Source organism: Ammospiza caudacuta, chromosome 1 (assembly GCF_027887145.1).
Source record: "Ammospiza caudacuta isolate bAmmCau1 chromosome 1, bAmmCau1.pri, whole genome shotgun sequence".
In the NCBI taxonomy this organism is placed as follows: domain Eukaryota; kingdom Metazoa; phylum Chordata; class Aves; order Passeriformes; family Passerellidae; genus Ammospiza; species Ammospiza caudacuta.
In genome coordinates, this window is record NC_080593.1 from 267,877 (window position 1) to 291,787 (window position 23,911).

Genomic DNA, 23,911 nt, shown 5'->3' on the forward strand with positions numbered 1-23,911 from the left:
TGACAGACGGACAGGTGTTCTTTGGGTGACAGACAGACAGGTGTTCTTTGGGTGACAGACGGACAGGCGTTCTTTGGTGACAGACAGGCAGACAGGTGTTCTTTGGTGACAGACAGGTGTTCTTTGGGTGACAGACGGACAGGCGTTCTTTGGTGACAGACAGGTGTTCTTTGGGTGACAGACGGACAGGCGTTCTTTGGTGACAGACAGGCAGACAGGTGTTCCTCCCAGCTCTGCCAACACTGAAGGTCTGTGTGGAATCCCTGCTCCCAACTGGGACTGAGGATTCCCAGCCCCGCTCCGTGGCAGGGCCATCAGGATGTGCCAGCTTGCACACAGCAGGAGCCATTGCCCGCACTGGGCCTCACAGATGCTCTGGCACAGGGAATCTCCCTCCTCTCTCAGGGCTGCCCTTGCACAGCACGGCTCTGGACATCTGCACGTGCCAAGTGAGTGAGTGACACCCCAGCCCCAGCAGAGCTGACTGGTGTGGGTACAAACCACCAGGACAGGAAACTCTGCACGGTGCCAGTGTGTGAGGGACAGCTGAGAGCCCGGGCTGGCAGTGCCAGCAGCACGGGCAGGGCTGGCCAGGGCACCCCAACTCCCCAGGCAGAGCTCCACACACAGGATGAGCCAATGCCTCTCCAGCCAACACACCAATGCACCTCTGGTTTAGAGGGTGACCGAACCCCGTGCAGCCCTAGAGGGCCCAACAACTGGGGAGCCTGGCATTGGGCACCGCAGTGACGCTGCCCCCACATGCAGTACAGAGAGCACTGAGTGCCAGCCCGGGCACTGCTCAGCTCCTGTGCCTGTGTCCGGCCTGGGCCCTGCCCCAAGCCCCACACAGAGGCACCCCAGCACCGAGGAGCAGCTCCACGGGCAGGGCAGGGGAGCTCTGCAGGGAGAGGCAGCTCCTGGAACAGCAGGGGCACACCTGGAGCAGGGAGCAGCCAGAGGAGCCCCCACAGCCACAGCACAGGTCTGCCCCTCTGCCACTTCTGCCTCAGCAGTGACGGATCTGCCACAAAATCTGAGCCTGACTCGAATGCTGCCCGCGCCAGAGAGATCACAGTGCTGCTGGGTAAGGGTTCCAGTGGTTAATTGCCTTCACTGCTGAAATCTGGGCCTCATTTCTGGCCTGAGTTGTGTTCCTTCTGCCACTGTTACTGCATCCTGGTACATTTTATCTGATAAAGAGCTCTCTCACCAAATTTCTGTTCCAATACAGGTATTTACAGGTGGTGTTGAAATTACCTCTTAACCTTTTCTCCGGCAAGTTAAATATACTGAGCTCATTGAACCTTCCTACAAGGTGATTCTGAGAGCAGTTCCTGGTTTTTATGGCCTTTCCTGTCCATCATTTTTAGTCTCATCCTGTGGACACGTAAATCCATTAACCTGAGCTCTGTGGAAGTCCTCTCCACCCCAAAACTCACTGTTACCATCCTCACCTTGACCACATCTTCTACAACTCCTGAATTAAATAATTCAGCCTTCAGCCTTGCTGCTTCCAACATGTCCACATCTCCTACCTGCTGTTTAATTTGCTGCCTAATTACAGCTGGAATATGAAGAATTCATCATTCTGTGCTGAGATACATCATCTTGCCTCTTCCCAAACAACAATACAAGCGCTCACTGAACACTTTGCTTTTTTCCTTATTAACCATTCTATTATTCCCACACAGTAATGAAAGAACGCTGGGGTTAGGATTCATTAGTTCCTAATACACTTGAAGAAAGCCCTTTCACTGTCTGTCCTGTTCTGCATCCCCCCGTGCAGCCACGGCAGTGCAGGCTCCTGTGCCAGCCCAGGTGGAAGGTGGGCTGGGGAATGAGCTCCTGGGACTGGATCCATCACTTTAATCTGTGTGTTATATGGAAACCCCATGGAACATGAACAGCTGAGGATCAGAGACTTGGTGGGATACACGAGCAGTGACTGTTCTTGTGGCTCAGCCTGAACACTGGATCACAGGGTGACCCAGCACTGGGCAGAGATGAGTCTTTGGCATGGAATGGCGGTGAAGGAGACCAAGACAGAGAGTGCCAGGAGGACACGGGAGCTGCCCTGTGCTCAGCACCTGGAGCAGGAGCTGAGACACAGGAGCTGAGTGTTTACCAAGCAAAGCAGCTGTGAGAGTGATGAAAGAGAGGTTTTCCTCTGGGAGAAGGAACAGAAGTGAAGTGACAGGCTTGTGCAGATGTCCCCAGAATGGGGCAGGCAGTGTTAGTGTCCCCATCAGCTGGGACACCCCTGTCCCCACAGAGGAAGAGACGGGGGCTGTCCCCAGCAGTTGTGCTGTGCTGCTGCTCTCACTTCATCAAATCCCCCATCACCACCATTTGTGCAATGCTGTTTAACCTCCTCCCTAGATGTGGTGGGCACAGAGTGTGATGTGGGCAGTGCGAGGCTGCCCCGAGAGCCCAGAGCCGATGGTGGCACAGCCCTGGTGTGGCTGCAGCCAGGGAATCTGGGATGCAAGGAGCTGGAGCACTTCCCATGAAGGCAGGAGGGTCACTTTGAGGGCTGCTCACAATTCATCACTGCTGGACCAGGAGCGCTGGCACAGGAGCCTCCACCACAGCTCCAGCTGGCTGTGCCAGGCCACACCAGTGCCACAGCCTCCTCTGCTGCAGCTTCCAGCTCCTGCTCAGCACCTACACACTCCTTTATCAGGTTGCTGGTAATGCTATCACTTTTCAGACACACACACAGAGACAGCTGCACAAACCACTGCAGCACCAGCAGCCAGCTCCTTCTCTCTGCTCCTTCCCCTTCTCACTATTGGGACAGAGAACAAACAGCTCATATCTCCTCTCCACCAAGACTGACATATTTTCAAGCAGTTCAACCTTCCTTTTAACTTTCTGGTATCCAGTAAAATATTCTCTAAAAACTCCTAATTACGCTTCACTTTTTACTTCCCTGTTTAAATTCCTTCTCCCAAAAGATCTGGCACGTAATTGCTTCCAGCTTGGTGAAATTGGCTCAGACACATTTTTGTGTGCATGTGTCTGTGCATGTGTTTAATGCTCTATTTGTGATGTGAATTTTACTTGCCTGAACAGCAGCACAATGCAGCCAAGTCACCTTTCCATAAGGCACTACTGAATTTAGTTTGGTGACTGGCTGCAGTGAGGATAACAGTGGTGTTGTCCCTGGGAGCTGCTGTTTGGAACCAGCTTTCACAAAGTCCAGGGAAGCTTTAGTGCAACTTCATAAGGTCCCTCAGGGACTCTACTACATTAATATCATTTACTCTCCAACACGTTACAAAGAATTATCTAAGAGAATCAAGGTGCTGGGAATGAGCAGCAGAAGCAGGTGGAGGAAGCAGGGTCTGTGTTCCAGATCACTCTGCTGCTCTGTGGCTGTGAAGAGAGGTGTCCTTACAAACCTGGAACGACAAGCTGCAGGAAATGTGCAAGGAACACTGTCTAACACACAGCCCAGAGCAGATCCCTGAGATCCCTGTGGTGGTGGTGGCGGGAGAGGGACAGGCAGCACTGACATGGATCCCTGTCCCAGCAGGAACCTGCTCTGAGGCAGAGCTGCAGGAGGGAAGGAGCAGAGCCAGAACTTCTGGGCCTGCAGAGGAGAGTGGAGCTGGAGCAGCCCTGCAGTGACCGACCAAGAACAGCCCCTGTTCCTCTGCCCCAAGTGCAACGGGAAAAGGGCCACTGGGGAGGCTGGAATTGCTGCATTTCCTGCACAACTCCTGTTTCTAGAGCCATTCACTCACACAGGGCTTTATCCACCCCTGCCTGCTTTGGCCACAGAGGCTGCTTGGGGTGCAGCAGCACAAGCTCCTGGGGTGCATGAGTTCCAGAGGATGGAGCAGGCCCCGCTCTGTTTGGAGATGCCTGCTGGTGCTGAGCTCTCCCAGAGCTCTGGGACAGCTCCCTGTCCAGCAGCAGAGCAGGACTCTGTGGCCTGTGACCAGTCCCTCCCTGGCCCCTCTCCCTCCTGCAGCACAAGCCTGGGCTGCATGGATGGGAAAGCCTGGTTTGCTGGAGAAGGCTCCCAGTGCACCGGCCACCCCTCCAGCCCAGCCCTCCTGGCAGCACCAGGCTTACACTGACATTTTCACAGGTGGCCACTAATTACATCCTTGTAGCTTTTCCAGGTGCCCCATGCAAGGAACCCGAGCCAGATGTTCCAGGATTCAGGATGCTGGGAGATACAGCTGCAGCCCCAGGCCTGGCTATCTGCCCCATGCCCACCTGGCTGCCCTGGACACCTTGGCCAGCCCTGGGCAGGGCTCTGATCACCATGGCACTCTGCTGCCTTGTGCTTCTCCCTCCCTGCTCCTCTGCTCCTTCCCTTCTCCAAGGCCTTTTCCCTGCTCAGCCCTCACTGCATGGCTCCTTAGTGATCTGGTAAGGAATATCAACTCCCAGTAATTATCTCTAATTAGGGTTAGTGATTACACTGTTGGGTGGGAGAAAATCAGTCTCTGCTTTCCCACTGGGGAGGGCAGGTAGAGCTGGCTGTGCAGGGGGAAGCACCAGCAGCTCCCTCGTGCTCCCATGCCCTCCATGAGCCTGTCCCTGCCTGCACAGCTCTGGAGCTGCCTGCTCCGAGAGCAGGAGCCCTTCTGAGGCAGCAGGACCTGAACCTGGCCCTGCAGCCCTCTGTGCAGCACCAGAACCAGGCACCAAGCATTGCTGGTGCTGTCCTGCCTCGTGCCATCCCACCTGGCTGCAGCCACGCTCCTCCTCTTCCCACCGAGTCCTGACCATTTCCAACTTCCACTCAATGCAAAACTTTAAACCAGCAGCTCAAGCCTCACATTTGGATTCATCCTCCACCTTCAGACATGCAGATAAACATTCGTAAGAGGTTACTGTATGACTGCAATGGTGAATGTATAATATTTATAATATACATATGAATTTGCAGTATTTTATACATGATTCATGATGCAAAATATTAATTACAGATAAATTTTCCTAAATCTCTCATCTCAGCTTCGTCTTCAGACTACAAACAACCCTTTAACATATTATTGGGAAGGGCAGAAGTCCCACACTAAGGAACAGACAGACCCTCACCCTCTTCCTTTCAGCTCAGCATCCCCATGTCTGAGTTGCAGAACCCCAGTCAGGCTTGGGTCAGGAGTGACCTCAAAGATCCTCAGCCCGCAGCCCTGCCCGGGCCCTTGGCTGAGCACAGTGACCAACACTGGGCTCTCACAGGCAGGCTCTGCAGAAAGCCAGTGAGCACAGCTGGAGGGAGGGAGGGAGGGAGGGGTGTCCCCACAGCTGGCACAGAACCAGCTGTGCACGGGCACTGCCCCCACCCCAGCAGTCCCTCAGGCCGGGGGGCACTGGGGGCCCTGCTCTGGCTTTCCCTCTGCTGCCCAGCTCCCACATCCTCTGTGCTCACAACAAAGAGAACAGAGCATGGGACCCACCTCTGAGCAGAACACAGAGCACGGAACACGAAACACTGAACACAGAACACACAGAACAGAGAACACAGAACACAGAACACACAGAGCACAGAACACTGAACACAGAACACACAGCACAGAACACACAACACAGAACACAGAACACACAGAACACACACAACACAGAACACACAACACAACACAGAACACACAGAGCACAGAACACGAAACACCGAACACAACACAGAACACACAGAACAGAAAACACAGAGCACAGAACACACAGAACAAAGATTACAGAACACAAAACACACAGAACACACAGAACACACAGAACACACAGAACACAGAACAGAGAACACAGAATACAGAACACCAAACACAGAACACAGAACACACACAGCACAGAACACACAGAACACTGAACACAACACAGAGCACAAACACAGAGCACATAGAGCACAGAGCACACAGAACACAGAACAGAGAACACACAGAACACACAGAACACTGAACACAGAACACACAGAACACACAGAACACTGAACACAGAACACACAGAGCACAGAACAGAGAACATAGAAAACACACAGAACACACAGAGCACAGAACACACAGAACACTGAACACTGAACACAGAACACACAGAGCACAGAACACACAGAACACAGAACACTGAACACAGAACAGAGCACAGAACACACAGAACACTGAACACTGAACACAGAACACACAGAGCACAGAACACACAGAACACTGAACACAGAACACACAGAGCACAGAACAGAGAACATAGAAAACACACAGAACACACAGAGCACAGAACACACAGAACACAGAACACTGAACACAGAACACACAGAGCACAGAACACACAGAACACTGAACACAGAACACACAGAGCACAGAACACAGGCGGCAGCCGTGGAGCCACTCATGTGCAGGGAGCAGAGCGGCTGTGGAACCACGGGCCAGTCCCAGGGACACCAGAGCCCATCCAGCCTTCCCTGCCAAGCGTGGAGCACAGGCGTAACTTGGGATGCTCCTGACACACGCCAGGGCAGGGTGACCCCAGCTGCTGGTGGGAGGGGAAGCAAAACCAACTTTGTTTCAGAAGTCAGAGCTGAGCCTTCCCTCCCGAGTGTCCATTTCCATTCTTTTGTAGGAGATTAATGACCCTGCTCTGACCTGAAGAATCTGTTGTGCAGCCACAACCAGGAGAAAGGCAGGAGATTATCCAGCAGCCTCCTGTCTGCCATGACCTGCACCACCCTGCTCTCACTGCTCTTCTTCCCTCAATGTCATTGTCCCCCACGGCGAGCAGCGGTGTGCCAGGGAAACAGGTTTTCCCTTTTCTTTGTTAATTCTTCCCTCATTACATTTGAAATTCCACAATCAGTGTGCACTGTAATTGTCGAATTTGATGCTAATGATTAATGAATTAAACATGGATCCATCAATTAGTCCTCGGAGAATAATTCTGCATAAAGCAGCGGATAATGTAATTACAGTAACAAAGATAATGAGATGTTAACATCGACGGAGCCCGACGTGACATGATCACAGCAGGCTCAGCAACCCCGGCCTGGGGGAGCCAATCCCTCACTCTGCAGAGGAAGAGCATCGGGGGGCACGGGGCTGGCGGGGGGGCTGTGCCAGCGCGGCGCTCCCTGGCACCGGCACCGCGTGCCAACGCGCACGGCCACCCGCCCCAGGGGCCACCACGGAGCTGCCAGGCCCAGCAGGGACCCAGGGAGGACCCCGAGCTGCTGGGGACCCACACCGTGCCCTGCCATGCCGATGTTTGCAGGCCCTGAGGCAGCACGGGCTCCCTCCCGCCGCTTGCCGGCACAGAGGCCCAGGGACGGGCACGGTGCCACGCTCTGTGCACCCACAGCTCCCCGTGGAGCCAGGGGCGGGTGCCAGCACACGGAGCCCAGCCCAGGGGCAGCTGCACCCGCGTCACCTCAGAGCAAACAGGAGCACCAGCCCAGCCCTGCATCCCAGGCAGCGCCTCCCACCAGCGCACGCTCTGGGAAAGCTCTCCTGGAGGAGATGCAGCAGAGGTGCTGCAAAGCAGGAGGAGGAAGAGGACTCGCACTGGCACTGGCCCCAGCACACCTGCCAGACCATGCAGACTGTTCCTCGGGCTGAAGGGAGCTGACCAGCAGCAGTGCCCACCCAAAACCCTCTAGAGCTCGAGCTCCCAGCTCCGTGCTGAGTCTGACTGACCCGTCCTGCTCTGAGGACAAGGCTGCTGTCTGCCCTCTGGCACCACATCCCACGGGACACTCACCGACCTCAGCAAGCTGGAGAATCCCCTGTGAGCCCCCCAGAGTGGAGCAGAACTTTCCCCTTCAGCCTGCTCCCTTCACCCTAGCGCTCTGGTTCCCCCACATTTGTTTCCTTCAGTCTCATCTCTGTGTGCTGCTGGAAACATCTTCAATTGCTGCCTGCAACACAACCACCTCTGCACTGCTGCAGCCTCTTCCTGCACTTCACTTCCCCCTCCACACAGGCTTCCTGGTGCTCAGCTCTCAGAGTCTCTGCCATCCCCGAGCTGCAGAGCCAGCTGCTGTGCCCATGCATGGCTGTGCTCGTGCATGGCTGTGCCCATGCATGGCTGTGCTCTGAGTATGGCTGTGCCCATGCATGGCTGTGTTCGTGCATGGCTGTGCTCTGAGCATGGCTGTGCTCGTGCATGGCTGTGCTCGTGCATGGCTGTGCTCTGTGCATGGCTGTGTTCGTGCATGGCCATGCTCGTGTGCTCTGAGCATGGCTGTGCTCTGTGCATGGCTGTGCTCGTGCATGGCTGTGCTCGTGCATGGCTGTGCTCGTGTGCTCTGAGCATGGCCGTGCTCTGTGCATGGCTGTGCTCGTGTGCTCTGAGCATGGCTGTGCTCGTGCATGGCCGTGCTCGTGTGCTCTGTGCATGGCTGTGCTCGTGTGCTCTGAGCATGGCTGTGGTCGTGTGCCCTGTGCATGGCTGTGCTCGTGCATGGCTGTGCTCGTGTGCTCTGTGCATGGCTGTGCTCTGTGCATGGCTGTGTTCGTGCATGGCCGTGCTCGTGCATGGCTGTGCTCGTGTGCTCTGAGCATGGCTGTGCTCGTGCATGGCTGTGCTCTGTGCATGGCTGTGCTCGTGCATGGCTGTGTTCGTGCATGGCCATGCTCGTGTGCTCTGTGCATGGCTGTGCTCGTGCATGGCTGTGCTCGTGCATGGCTGTACTCTGTGCATGGCTGTGCTCGTGCATGGCTGTGCTCGTGCATGGCTGTGTTCGTGCATGGCCATGCTCGTGTGCTCTGTGCATGGCTGTGCTCTGTGCATGGCTGTGCTCTGTGCATGGCTGTGTTCGTGCATGGCTGTGCTCGTGTGCTCTGAGCATGGCTGTGCTCTGTGGCACCCACAAACTGTCACAGGTGTCACAGAGCACAGGTCCAGCAGCTCCCTGCCCAGCTCCCCTTTGCCAACCCTGGGGCAGGTTGCTACAAACCCCTGTGCAGCAAGAGCCCAGGGCTCAGCTGGGCTGAGGCTCTCCTGCTGACTGATGCTGTCTCTTGTGGCGCCATCTCTCCCCCTCACTGAAGCCCCTTTCCATTACGAGCTGCCCTGGTTCCTGGAGCCAGAAACATGATGCAGCACAGACAAGGCTGGGGGAACGTGAGGAACCAGAGCACGGATGCACCTGGGGGCCGTGAGGGAGAGGGCAAGAGCAGAGACATTCCAGCAGGAAGAGGAGCAGCAGGGATTGGAAGGAGACACAAAGGTGTGCAGTGCCACACCTCTAGTGAATACCTGCCCTCAGGCCACAGCACCTGTGAGCTCTGGAGATCTGCTCATCCCCTTCCTGCCCTCTCCAGCCCAACCACTGCAGTGCTGCCATTGCCAAGGACACCTTCTATGGGACCAGGCTGCTCCAAGACCTGCCCAAACCGGCCCTGGACGCTTCCAGCAATGGGGCAGCCACAGTTTCTCTGGCCAACCAGCGCCAGGACCTCACCACCCTCACATGGAAGAACTTCCTAATATCCAATCTCAACCTCCCCTCCTTCAGTATAACATCATTCGCCCTTGTGCCGTGACTCCAGGCCCTTGTCCAAGCTCCCTCTCCAGCTTCAGGCACTGAAGGGCTCTAAGGTCTCCCCTGGTTAACACCTCCAGCTCTCAGCCCATCTCTGGAGGAGAGGGCTCCAGCCCTTGGAGCATCTCCACGGCTTCCTCTGGACAACGAGAACTCATCCAACCCAAAATAAAACCAAGCTAACTACAGCAAAGTCACGTTTTTGCATGGTTTAAACACTGGGGCACAGAGCCTGCACTGGTCTCACAAACACAAGTCCCTTCCTCATTCCTGCTGTATTTAGCTGGAAGCTGTCTGTACCTGCTTTGGAGTTATTCTGAATCCTCACCAGAGCACTGCACTCATGTATTTCACCCACATACAGGGCAAGGTGAGACTTCAAATTTTTTTCTTCTCCTCCCCTCGATGTCCTTGGTCTTTCCTCACGCCAGGTAAGGACAGTGCAGTGGACATCAGCCAGCCCAGTCACTCACCTTTGCAGAGTTCAGGTGACAGAGGAACCACAGACACTGCTCTGGACTCTAACCACTGGCCACCTGGCTTTGCCCAGAGACTCCTGGGGCAGGACAGCAAATCCCTCCTGTCTCCAAAGTCTGTGTCCTCCTCAGATGAACCTGTGACTGACAAATAACTGCAAACCTTGAAGTGCTTCTTCTCCAGTTCCCAAAATATGTGTCAGATGAGAGATGCCCAGTGGATCCAGTAACAGTCTTATCCACAGTCCCAAAGGTGGCAAAACTGCGAGGTCACTGCTAATTTGAAGCCAGGCAGATTCTCTATCAACCCTAAATCCAGCCCTGGGCATTGCACAGGGGTAAGAGCACATCACCTCAGAGAGTCTGTGTCCCATCAGTGCCCCTGGTGACTGCATGCACTGCTACTGGGCTGGAGGCATCAGAGAGAGATTAAAAAATTGTCAGAAAAGCTTTTACTGATTGTGTACAAGACAAAAGCACCTCTGACACTGCAGGCACAGCCTGAGCCAGGCAGGACACACCTGGGTGTAAAGCTGCTATCCTGGTGTAGCTCTGCACGGACACACCTGGGTGTAAAGGGGCTGAGCCCTGCATGGACACACCTGGGTGTAAAGGGGCTGTGCTGGAGTGAGCCCTGCATGGACACACGTGGGTGTAAAGGGGCTGAGCCCTGCATGGACACACCTGGGTGTAAAGGGGCTGTGCTGGTGTGAGCTCTGCATGGACACACGTGGGTGTAAAGGGGCTGAGCCCTGCATGGACACACCTGGGTGTAAAGGGGCTGAGCCCTGCATGGACACACCTGGGTGTAAAGGGGCTGTGCTGGTGTGAGCCCTGCATGGACACACGTGGGTGTAAAGGGGCTGTGCTGGAGTGAGCTCTGCATGGACACACCTGGGTGTAAAGGGGCTGAGCCCTGCATGGACACACCTGGGTGTAAAGGGGCTGTGCTGGTGTGAGCCCTGCATGGACACACCTGCTCTGGGCAGCCCAGAGCACTGCTCTGCTCCAGGGCCAGGGCACAGAGCCAGCAGGGATCCCAGAGCCACAGACCCTGCATGGCAGTGACCACTGAACCACAGGGTCCCACCATGCACACACACCCAACAGCACCCCAAGCTGCACTAAAGCACAGCTCAGAACAGAAAACTGTCTCATTCTAAAGGCTCAGGCAGTGCTGAGTCCAACTGCTCTCCAGAAAAAGGATTCCAACATTCACTCCCCCCTGCCAGGAATTGCATCTCCTCTCCCGTGTCACTGCTCTAGCTGCAGCCCCACGCTCTGAGCCTGCCCCAGCCCCGTGGCCCAGACTGCAGGGACACTCACACCACACGGGCTCCTGGGCACTGGCTTTCCAGCAGCAGGGATCCAGGTACAGGTACATCCCAGGGACATCCCAGCCTGCTCCTGAGAGGGATGGCCAGCAGGGTCCATCCAGGTCTATCCCATGCTGCTCCTGAGCCCAGCAGGACTGAGAGCACAGCTGGAAGTAGGACACGGTGCTAAGTGAGCACCTGGTTTGACATCAGCAGGAGCTCCTCTGTGGTTTGAGTCCTTGCCCCAGCTCTGACACCTCTGCTAAGTCAGAGCTCAGACAGGCACCTCTGACAGGCAGGCAGAGAAGTGTCCCTGTGCAGAATCAGGAGCTGTCCCCTGCCGGGCAATGCTGAGCGTGGGTGGTGGTGAGAGTGTCAGTGCACAGTGCAGAGCCAAGGCAAGAACAGGCAGAGCTGCACAGCCCTGGTCAGAACTGACAGTTTATCCACACATGACTTCTGACATGCCAAGAACAGGAGTTTGGGTTTGGAGGGCTCACAATGTCCTCCTTGGCACCATGAGAGCAGTGATGTTACTGTGCTCCATTCCCTGTCCATGTCCCCGTGTGGGTGATGCCAAGGACTCCAGCAGCTCCTGCCCCTCAGCCCAGCTGCATCCCAGCTCCCCTCAGCCCCAGGACACTCTGAAGCACTGTGCTGGCAGCACCTGACCACGGGGCAGAGCCAGGGCACAGAGCAGGAGTGAACCAGATGGATGTGCCACCCAAGCTCACCCTGAGTACTGGACTTGGAGGGATTTCTGTGATCAGCAACACCACCAGCACGCCCTCAGCACCCCAAACAGAGCCTTCTCCATAACCTCTGCACCAGACTGTGCCAGCAGCTAGCTGGGAAAAAGGCAGGTGGGAGCTGCCCACCCTGGCAAGGACACCAGCCCCAAAGATGCAGTAAAGGCTCTGGGAAATGTGGGCAGGATGGTCCCAGTTCAACCCCTGGCAGGTGAGACCCTCCCATGGCGGCAGCAGTGAGCAGGAGCATGGCAGGGACTCTGTGAGAGGCGGAATGTGACAGAACCCTGTGAGAGGCCAGAGGGGCAGCCAGCCTCCAGTCTCACCTCACCACACTCTGGGGCAATCTTCAGTGAGCACACAGAGTGATGATCCCAAACCACATTTTCACCATTTCTCCAGGGAAAGGTAAGGAGGAAAGAGGGTCCCAGAACCAGAAAGAAACAGAACACAACTTGTCAGGAACCAAGAGCCTTGGGATTTCCTTTGGTTTAGGGAGCAGCAGCTTCCACCACGTGTAGCAGACCACCAGCCTCAACACTGTCCTCAGGGTGAGGAAATTCCTCAGGGGTTCACACCGCCAGTTAAACCCTTTGACGTTCTTGTGTCCTGGACACCAGCCAGCACAAAATCCTAACAGGATTACCTCTTACCTGTAAAATCCTGAAAGGATTACCCAGGGAGCTCACAGGGACCTGCACAGCAATGCTAGCACCCACCAAAGGGACTCCCCGAGGGTGGCGAAAGCAGGACACCCCAGAGGGGGCTCTGTTACCAGCCAAGGGCTGCTGGGGCGCTATGGAGGGACAGCTACTGCCCTGCGCCCCCACACCAGCTCCTACCTGTGCCTGCTGCCAGCTGGGAGCTGCTCCTGTCCTTGGGCAGCCCGTTGGCCTTGGGGCTGGCGCCGGGCGCGGCCGTGGCGCGGGGCAGCCGCTTGCCCGGCACCTTCACCGTGGTCCGCAGCAGGTCGATCTCCTTGCCGTGCACGTTCTGCATGTAGTCCTGCAGAGGGGCACAAGGGGGGAGCGTCAGCCCTGCCCTGCCACAGAACAGCTCCCCATCCCCAGAGCCAGCACCGAGCCCTGCTGGGCGCCAGGACCAGCCCGTGTGGGAAAGCATGGCCGGGGACCAGAGACCAGATGGAGCCACAGGGCACACAGGGGGCCAGCACTGCCTCCTCATCATCCCCCGCTCAATCTCAGCACTCAACTGCAACAGCATATGATATATGATATGATATGATATGATTTGATAGGATATGATATGATTGATAGAATAGAATAGAATAGAATAGAATAGAATAGAATAGAATTACAGCATAAGCAATGGGATACCTAAAAATTCTCTCTCAGGTCACAGCTGGGGTAAGAGAAACCCAAAACAACAGAACTCAGGTGATTCTGTTGCTCATTCACCTGCAGAGCTACCTGTTATTCAAAACTTGGTGCTTCCACCATTTCTTCTGGCAGACAATACATTATACAGCCAAAAGCCTGTGAGCAGACTGTAACTATCACTCTGATCTCAGCTTTCAGTCAGAATGAGGGTGCAGACTCCCAGTCTCTCCCCTTTCCCAGCATTGTGTCCCTTCCTGTGCCTCCCACCCTCCCTGCCCCTGGGGTCCCGTGGTTCTTCCCCAGCCCTCTGTGATGAGGCCAGCTCCTTCTTGGGCTTGTGCCCTCCAAAGGGGAAGGCCCAACCAATGTTACAGGGGGAACTGTGGGTCAGATCCTGAGGGAGCAGGGACCAACACTGGAGCTCAAGGCTCTGGGAGGAACAGGGAGCTGGGACCACATCCCTGGGTCCTCTGCTGCCATCAGGAGAGGAGCCACAGCTGTCCAGGGAGAGCTTGGGGCTGCTGTGGGCTGCTTGGGTTTACTCCAGTTCACAAGGAGGTCACCCAAAAGATTAACCCAGAGATGGTTCCTGTTTGTTTCCACATCCAGGAAGATAAACACAAGAACAAGCTCAGTTTAAGAGCAACAATCCTCCCATCCTGCACCCAAAAGCAGGTGACAGGGGCTGCACAGGCCCTGCTCTGTGCTCTCAGGTAGCTATTTGCAAGAATCATAGTGCCCCCACAGCACCTTCACACCCTGTCTGAACTCCTCTCTTCCCACTGCCCCCCTGCAGGCACCCTGCCCCAGAGCACCCCAGACCTGGGGCAGCACAGCCCCACGCCCCCAGGCAGCACAGCCCCACAGTCCTGACCCCAAACACCCCAAACCTGGGGCAGCACAGCCCCACGCTCCTGACCCCCATCCTGCCCCAGAGCACCCCAAACCCGGGGCAGCAGCACAGCCCCACGCTCCTGACCCCCATCCTGCCCCAGAGCACCCCAAACCCGGGGCAGCAGCACAGCCCCACGCTCCTGACCCCCATCCTGCCCCAGAGCACCCCAAACCCGGGGCAGCAGCACAGCCCCACGTCCCCGGGCAGCCTGGCCCCACACCCTGGCACTCCCAGCCCCACCCTGGCAGACTGGCACGGCCCGGGCACACAGCACCCGAGCTGCTCCCGGCTGGGGCCCGGCCGGTGCCAGCCCTGGGCAGGAGCCTGCGAGGGCTGGAGGATTTTCCCTCACTCAGCACAAGTGCCGCGGTCGCCGGCTGCCTGCCGGAGCGAGCGGTCACTGCCGCTCGCTTTTATTACCCACCATAAAACTGCAATTTCTTCCCAAGCCTCCTCGCTAATTACCCAGCCAGTTCTCTCATTTCATTTTATTACTGGAATTAACAACGAGTTCAAAGCGTGGAAAGCTATTAAGATGTGTGATTAAGCCACATTCAATTAGTTTCTACAAACAATTTAATTGATGTTGCAGATAGAATTAACAGAAGGTGATTGTGTGAATGGCTCCACTGGCTGCAAAATGGGAGCTGCTTCCCTGGCTCTGTGCAGCGCGGCCGGCGAGCCTGGGCTCAGCCACGCACCTTCCCAGCAGCACAATTCTCTCCAAGGCTTTGGGGAAGTGATGGGAAACTGCACCGGGCTCTTCACACAACTCCTTCTTCTCCTTTCACTGAACACACTCACAGAAAGGCAGAACAGAGATGCCACAAGGAAAGCCCTGCTGGACCCCGGGATCAGGCCCCCAGCACTCCTGCCCCCATGCCAGGCATCCTGCTAGTCCCTGGAACCATCAATGCTCTGGAGCAGAGGCAGAGGTGGCACCTCGGGGCAGGAACCCACCACTGCCCCACAGGTCCCAGGCATGAGTTCAGTCTGAGCTCAAGGCAGATTTGCTTCCCTCAGGGACGCAATTCAGGGCCAGGGCCAGCTCACCAGAGTGAAAACCCAGAGTTTACACCTGACTCCAGGGGAGGAAGCTTTCAAGTTGGGCTGGAGGTACCATGATCCAGATGCAGAAACAGGCTGAGTGATGAACTCCCAAAAGCAGATGAAGAGCTCCACCAGGAAGCTTTGGCTGGTAAAATCAGCACTGAGAGAGCCAGGCCCTGACCTCCATCCAATGGGGCATGGACACACCTGGCCAGATGTGCACTGGGCTGCTGATCTCTGAGGTCCCGACACCCACCCCAAGAGGGACAGGGAGAGAAGGTAACAGAGATGGAAGAGAAGACAAGCCAGGAACTGCCCTGACTCATGCCAGGGAACAGCCACTGGGAACACAAAAAGGGCACAAAAATGCTCTGGGGCATTGAGCATCCTGATGGACAGGGAACACTCTCTTCCTGCAAGGCTCAGTCTGCTCTCAGGGACCCCTTTGCTGCATCCAGAATTCCACCATCCCCAGACACAAGGCAGCACAGGCAGGGAAGAAGCTGGGACTGCCCATCAATGGCAAAAACTGGATGCTGCACATCTCCTTGGCTGCCATTCCATGGTTTGTTCAGGCCCACAGCTCCCCCACCCGTGCCAGCCAGCCTGGGATCTGCTGCTGCTGCCACTCTGAAGGGATTGAAGGGCACGTGCCCATCCCTGGAGCACAGCTCTGCTCCATCCCTAATGTGCTCTGCTTGTGTCACCCTGTGAAAGGACATGGGAGCTTTGCCTCGGGCCACAGGGTGCAAATCCATCCAGCACCTCCTGATTCCCTCTGGAGGATGGGGAGGAGCAGATGCACTGGGACACCCTCCTCCTCCTGGATGAACCCCTCCAAGCAGGCTGTACAGCAGTGCCAGAAGGAAAGGGAGGCAGGGGGGCTTTGTGGATCAAACTGCAGTGGGGCACCATGGTGGGTGCCAGGGTCCTTTCCCCAGCTCCTGGGCCGGTGGTGCCACAGGGCAGCACACCAGGACAGAACCCCAGCCTTGTGGCAGGCAGGCTGGGCAGCCCCTGCTCTGTGCCCACGAGTAATCCACCCTCGCTGTAGGCAAACACAGCCAGCAATCCAGCTCCTATCTCAGGGGCAAGGTTCAGAGCTCCTCCTGGAGCCAGGCACGAGAGGCCAGCTGGCATCACCCTCTGCAACGGGCTGGGGATCACCAGTGGCACCAGCTGGAAGCAAACCAGATCTTTTCCCAGGGCAACGCAGTAATGAAATGAAACACTGAAGTGCAGGATGGAAAGCAAGTGGCATCAATCTCCATCACCCCCTGAGGAAGGAATGGTGAAAAAGGAGAGAAACCTGGCGTGTGGCAGCAGCAGCATCTGAGAGTAGCTAAACAATAGCCCAGAAATTGCTCTCCCTCCAGAGCTGATGGTAATAGCATGGCAATTTCCACGGTGGAAATGTGATAAGCCCATACACAGGGGTGCACAGGTGAGCACACACACAGAGATGGCAGCAGCAGCCGCTCCCTCCTGGCTTGGTAAACTGAAGACCAAAATCTGGGGTTACAAACTTAGAGAACTGCACAGTACATCACAGTATGGGGACTAAGGGCTCTAAGAAAAAGCTCCAACAGATTAGGGAAAGGAAATGCAATGGTTGGGTCTCCAGCCCAAGGACAAGGAGGGTCCAGGGCCTCTGGAGCTGAATAACTGAGCAAGGTAACCCAGGAGTGATGGTGCAGGGTGAGCAATGAGGAGAAAGGCTCAGGACACTCCAACAGCCCACATCTGAGGAGATCAGGGACACTCTGAGGGCCTGAAAACATTCACAAGAGCTGCAGCACCTTGTTCTTCTGCTTGCAGCCCCTAAAGCACTGCGTGCCCCCAGCCACCATCCGTCTGTCTGTCCTGAGGCAGCACGGCCCTGGCAGAGGGGCTGGGCCTGTGTCACAGGTGTGTCTGTCCGTGCAGGCTGCTGCAGCAGCACACTGTGCTCACGAGGGAAGGGGAAGAAGCCATTAGCCCCACAGCGGGGAGGCGACAGAGACGGATGGGGCGGCAGCTGCGCGCCTGAGCCGAGCGCGATCAGCGGCTCCGAGGGCAGCGGGCTCTGCACAGACAGCCCCTCTCCATTACACAACACCCAGCAGCCAGGAAAATCCCTGCACACCCCATGGCACCGGCAGATACACTGCAAGGAGCTCTCTGCCTGCTCCTCACCCGGCTGCAGGGCAGGCCCTGCTCTAAAGGACTGAGCAGGCAAACAGGAGCGAACTGCAGCTCCTGGGGTAACCCTGCACAGAGCAAGCTTCCACCAGCCTGACACTGAACAGCCTGCAGGACAGAGGCTCCTCCAGGCCCTGGTGAAACCAGGTCTGCTGAAAATGCTGCCTGGAGCGGCCAGCACAGAGCTCCTGCACAGGGCAAAGCCCAGAACTTCCACCTGCGACCCAACCCTTCCCAGCCCCTCTGTGCATGGAGGACACTGCGCTGTCCCACCCTGCTCCCTGCTCAGCCCAGGACTCACGTGCAGGCTGGGGTGGTAGGTGAGAACCCCGTTGTCACACAGCGTCACGTACTTCTTCTTCCACTCCTTATTGAGGGACTTGCCGCTGCGTTTGAGGAGAATGCCCTGAAAGAGAAGAGTCAGAGTCTCGAGTGGTGTTTGATGCAGGCACCTCATGCTCACTCCAGCACTGCCCCTTGCAGACGGGTCTTTGAGCAGAAACAACGAGCAGGCTCAAGGAAACATCCTCCAGGCTGGCTTTCCCACATCCCCTGGGCTGCACTCTTTCCTTACCAGCCCCCAGGCCCACAGACAGCCCCTGCCTTTAGGGACAAGGATCTCCACATGTCAGTGACAGTGTTCAGGCCCTCTGAGGGACCCATCACGTTCTCTGGAGTCCCAAACCACCACTGTTCCCTTGCTGAAGGGTAGTGCCCACACGGGGCAGGAGCCAGCCTCCCCACCACAGACACATATTGCTCCCAGACCTTCTCCACCACCCAAAGAGCAGAGGGGTGGTCAAGGCAGGGAAAACTGGGCACAGGCAGGAGCTGATTGAGAAACAGCACTCCAAATACAGGTCTCTCCCAAGGGATGCACATTTCTTGCTTGCTTGTGATTCTGAGAGCTGTCAAACAGAGTAGGGATGTACACATCCCAGAGGGAGTGCAGGGCCTGGGCAGCTGAGAGTCAGGTCATCCCCTTTTCCCATCAGGATTTTACCTGGGAGCCACCCTGCTGTCCCTGGCACCACACTCCCAGGGCCAGGAAATGATGGCACTCAGATAACCCAGACCTAACACCATTGATCTGAACCAAAGCTCACAGCACGACCCTCATCCTCCTCTCCCCACTCATTTCTGCCTCCCCAAGAAATCCACCTGCAGCAGCACTTTATCCTGTACCAGGTAAGGACACAGGTGGAGAGGGAGAAGGAAGCTGGGGAGGACAGCAGGTACAAGGGCTCTGGAGCAGGGAGAGCACATCAGGCACTGTGTCAGCAGGGAGGGAAACACAGCATGGGGGACAAAAGCAGGAACGAGTAACAAAGTCTGGGAAAAAGCTGGCCCTACCAACTGCCAGGCCTGGCCCCTCTGCAAGCGCTGTCTGGACTGACACCCAGACTGCCTGCTCCTAACTTGGCAAAAACCTGGGCAGAAAGCCTCAGCCCTGCCAGCCCTGGCATGCTTGGGGGCCCTGTCCCAGCACCTGGAGACTGAGCTGCCGCTCCTGCAGGGTGCAAAGGCCCAGCACAAAGTGGAGGGGGGAGAGCACTGCCAGACAGGAGCGTGAAATCAGCAATAAATGGTGCACCGCAGGCAGAGCCCCCGTGAGCACTGCAGCTCAGTGCTCCCAGCAAACACGGGGACAAGGAACTACCCTCCACACAGGCAGGCATGGAACAGCAAAGCAGAGTGGCTGGGCAAAGCTCTGTGTGGGCAGGATCAGCTCCCTCGGCAGGATCAGAGCCCTCAGGAGCTCAGAGGACAAGAGCTGAAGGATCAGCAGAGCCAGAAGGTGCTGATGAGAACAGGGCATGGAATGTGGCAGCTGGCTGACAGCTCCTGCCCTGCCAAGGGGCAAGCAACAACCCTGGAATCACAGCTGGAGAGGAGAGGAGAGGAGAGGAGAGGAGAGGAGAGGAGAGGAGAGGAGAGGAGAGGAGAGGAGAGGAGAGGAGAGGAGAGGAGAGGAGAGGAGAGGAGAGGTGAAGCCAATGCCAGCTGGTGCGAACAGGGCATTAGAGGAGCCTGGTTCTCCCTTGGGTAAAACACACTCTCTGATGGCAGGAGTGACTGTGCTGACAAGTGTTTTTAGCTTTCTGTCAGGTCTTTAACTGAGCAACAACCCTCCTCAACACCAGTTGTACAAAACCCACAGAGCCAGTCATGAATGCAATGAGATCTAGCCAAGTGCAAGGTCTCAAAACACACCCATGTCTGAGAACAAGCATGGTTATAAAGGGCAAACCTGTGTCCAGCAGGACTTATAGAGGCCCAGCCAACCTGCATCTGATTCAGACTAGCTCCTCAACGTCTTGCTCAAATGAACTCCAAGAAAACATAAAGCCAGAAAACCAGTTTAACACCCACCAGCTCACCCAGGTAAACGGTGAATTCTCTGTAATTCAGAACATTTGTTTCTTATCTTTCAAACAAATCCTCTCCAGATCAGGCTGAAGTTACAGATCCCACTCAAAGTCACTGTGTGGAATTCTCTGGCTTCTGAGTGTGACAATTCCTCCTGGACACAGTGATCTCTTCTGGGCATGATGATCCCCCTTCTTGCCCTAAACCCAGCTCAGTTCCACTCCAACCCTGACCCTATAGCTCCTCTGCTCCCCTCGATGTGAGTCCAACCTGATGCCCCCTGATGCTACAGAACACTCACTCCAGCCCTGCCAGCCTGCCCCAAACTGCTCTGTGCCTGCAGAGAACAGCTTGCAGCCCTTGGGTCAGCCCCAAACCTGCAGCTTGGCCAGCCGTAGCACAACCAAAGTGAGAGCTGGAAGCAGGGCCCGGCACTACAGCCCCTTTGTGCAGGGGAACAGCCCAGGCCGAGCGCCCACGAGCCGCCGGGCAGGCTCCTCGTGCCCCAGAGCCCTGTGCTGGCACACGGTGCTTCCCTGTCACCCCTGGGAGGACCCCCGGGCAGGAACTCTGCCAGATCCCCTCCCCTGGCACACACACAGCGAGGGGAGCCCAGCACCGCTCCCCTCCCGGCACTGCTCGGGCGCTGCCGGGCCGGGCTGGGCTGCGCTCACTAAAAGCAGCAGCGGCAATATGCAGCGTAATGAAGCAGGGAGTGGTGATGGCCCCCAGAGGACTCGTTTACTCCACAAATCTCCCTTCCACTCACTTTTTGCTAAGAATTTTAACACCAAACTTAATTGTGAAGTCGCGTATTGATTGGAAAATGCAAATGGCAATTTAAATGTAATCTAAGCTCCCAGCATGATCCCGGCTCCCAAGGAGGAGGAGTTGCCCGCCCTGGGCCCCGCTGGAGCGCACGGCCCGAGCAGAGCCAGGCCAGGGGCCAGGGCAGCCTGGGGCTGCCAGCACGCCCCACGCAGCCTTCCCACAAAGAGCTGGAGATGTGCAATCAGGAGCTCATTCCTGCTAACACACAGCTGAGGAAGCTTCCTCTCCCGGCCTCATTAACCCAGATCTCAGACGCAAGTGTCCAGATACGAGGGAACCCTTCAGCCCTGCAGGACCGTCACCAAAAGGACACTCCAGCACACCGAGCTGAGTCCCTGGCACACAGCAGCCCTGGCAGAGGCACCAGCTGCCTGCAGGGTGCGTGGGTGCTGCTCCAGGTGCGGGGGCCCCAACACCCACGGTCTCACCTGTCCCCTTGGGGAGCTCCATCTTTTCCAGATGTGCACAAGGGAGACAGATCAGGTCACCCAGAGGTGCTGTGCTGCAGAAGGCAGTGACGAGTGACAACCAAGCACCCTGCAGTAGCAGCACACATCCCTCCTCAGCCAAGGCTCCCAGTGCTTCTGTTTTTCAGCTCCCAGCCGTGCCTGCTGCTCCCTGGCTCCACGCAAGCCCCAGACCCCACTGTGTGCTGTCAGTGCCTCCCAGTGCTTGTTCTGCGCTCACAGGGAGCAGGAAGGATCGTGGATCACAGGGATTGCAGCCCTGGGTGAGCCTGCTGCCCCCAGCACCTGCTGCCCTCAGCCCTGGGCTGGCAGTGTGAGCACAGCCCAGCCTCCTGGGCTGGCAGTGCCCAGCTCCTCTCCCTGCTGCCCTCAGCCCTGGCACTGTGAGCACAGCCCAGCTCCTCTCCCAGCTCTCCCCAGGTGACCTGCCAGCAGCCCCAGCACCAACCGTGCCAGCCCAGCCCAGCCCAGCGGTGCCCATGCCCAGGGAAGCCAGGGCTGGCCACAGAGCCGGGCAGCAGATCCTGCCCACGTATCACCCACTGCCCCAAACCCAACAGCTGCTCTGCTCCTAGGGCCTAGGACCAACGAGTGGTCTAAGAGGGAAACCAGCTAAAGGCCCCACTGCCCCACTGCCTCTCAGAGACAGCAAGCAGTGAGACCTCCACCATCCTCCAGAAGGGGCAGCTCCATACCAGAGCAACCGTGCCCTGTCCTGAATCTCTGATACAGAGCCACACCTCTGGAGAGTCTTTGCTCCCCTCCCTGTTGGTGGTACCAAGCCATCACTCCCTGTGGCCTAGGGTCACAGCAGGAATGTGCCAAACTGTAGTGCCGACCTCACTATGGACCCCCAACAACCCCTTCCCCACGAGCCACACGTTGGTATCTGCTGGAACAAGACAGTGTGCACCTGGCAAACACCATTTCCCCCATGTATGTTCCTGTAAAAACACTGCCAGGATCTCTGTGGAACCACCTCCAGCAACTCTGGCTAGAAAAGGTGCCAGTCCTGAGCCGAGCATGGACCTGGATGTCCCATGGGAACTCTGCTCCAGGCTCTCCTCGTGAGCTGCTGCTGCTGTGAACTGGTTCCTGTGATTATTCCTGAACCAGGCAGAGGTTTGGCATCTCCTCCTCCTTGCAAAGCCCAGAAAGGATGTACAGAGGTTGTGTTTGCAGCGCTGGGCCTCTGTCGGTCCCAATTCTCCCCATTTCACACAGGGACACCATGGAATGCCTTAATCCCACTAAGCCAACACAGCCTCCAGTGACCAGGCAAGGCCAGGCCCTGTCAGCAGCACGGAGACACAGGAGCAGGTGAAGAATCATCCTGCAGGTTAAGAATCATCCTGCCCTGCTGAGTGGATCCTGGAGAAAGGAACCCAGCAGTCCAGGCACAAGAGGCTGTCAGGCCCCTCTCAGGACCAGCCCTCGCAGGCAGCAGCAGGGGAGCCAAGCCAGGTCTGTCTCACTGAGGGCTCCAGCTGCTCTACCTCACCACAGAACAGCCACCCACCACTTCCCCTCTGCCCAGGATGGGCTGACCCCCATGGGCACTGCCACTGCACACCAACAACAACCCACTGCAATCAACAACCCACCTCATGCTAATGACCCCCACGCATGTAACGACCCACTACAAACAACGATCCAACAATGACTCACCACAAACAGCGATCCAGTGCACACCAACAACTGTTGTATTGCACTAAATACCAGTTCAACCTTACAAACAATGACCTACTGCACACCAACTGTTGTATTGCCCCAAATACCAGCTGAATCTCACAGAGACCCACCCCAAACAGAGACCCACTGCACACGCAGAGGCCGTGTGCTACAGGGAGCAGGGCATGGCCCAGCACGCAGCTGGGCTGCCTCTTGCTGCTGGGGCAGTGCCAAACCTGGGCCCCTCAGGAGCAGAGCCCCCAGGTGTGAGATCCCCCAGCCTCCACCCTGGCACTGCTTCTGCTGTCACTGCTCCCCTGGCTCCAGAGCCAGCCCTCCCAGGGCTGCCTTCCCAACACCAGCCTGCTTTCAGCACAGCCCTTTGCCTGGGGCACCAACAGCCCTGCACAAACCTGCCCCAGGTTTACTCCACGGCAGGGAAGGACAGGAGCTCTGGCAGCTCCAGCACTGAGCAGGGTCTCTCTCTTGTGACCCACCACTCCCCTCCCCAGCTAGCCTGGCTTCACTGCGCCCTTCCCCATGGAATCTCAGCCTGGAATCGTACCAGGCAGCCAGAACCTGGTGGGGATGGAGACTGTACTGTCCTGCCTCATGTCCAGCACTCCTGCAATGCAGGGACACAACTGGCCCTGTGCAACTCAGCCCTGGCAGGGCTGGGGGCCCATGGGGCACAGAGGGGCCAGCAGGAGGTAAATGAACCCACAACGGGGGCACAACATGCAAGGCAGGAGCACAACCAGGCACTGCCAGATCAGTCTTTCCTGTAATGCAAGGAAATCCAGACAGAAACACCATCCAGGCAATCCACACCACCTGGCTCGCTTGGACATCACCCACCACTGCTTGCCAGCGATGGACACAGTGATGGGCAGGCAGCACTCTGGGCTGGATCCCAGCAGTTCAAGCTTCCCTGGAAGCCAAGAGGCAGGAGCAGAATGCACTGCTGCAGGAAGCAGTGCCTCCCTTGGACTCCCAGTGGCTCACAGTGCGGGCACTGTGCTCACAGCTCTCTGTAGGAGCCCATGAACAGGGGAATCCTGAATCCCCTTCCTGTCCT

The 23,911-nt window shown here is 56.9% G+C and overlaps 1 protein-coding gene across 2 annotated transcripts in view; it reads right to left on the reverse strand.

Moving 5' to 3' along the window:
- AGAP3 (ArfGAP with GTPase domain, ankyrin repeat and PH domain 3) overlaps positions 1 to 23,911 on the reverse strand; it is a 111,911-nt gene that overhangs the window by 24,739 nt on the left and 63,261 nt on the right. For both annotated transcript variants that reach the window (XM_058811518.1, XM_058811511.1), the window contains exons 10-11: positions 17,796 to 17,900; positions 12,871 to 13,033 (exon numbers count right to left, since the gene is read on the reverse strand). In XM_058811518.1, the coding sequence (XP_058667501.1) occupies positions 12,871 to 13,033; positions 17,796 to 17,900 (268 nt within the window). The remainder of the gene's footprint in view (positions 1 to 12,870; positions 13,034 to 17,795; positions 17,901 to 23,911) is intronic.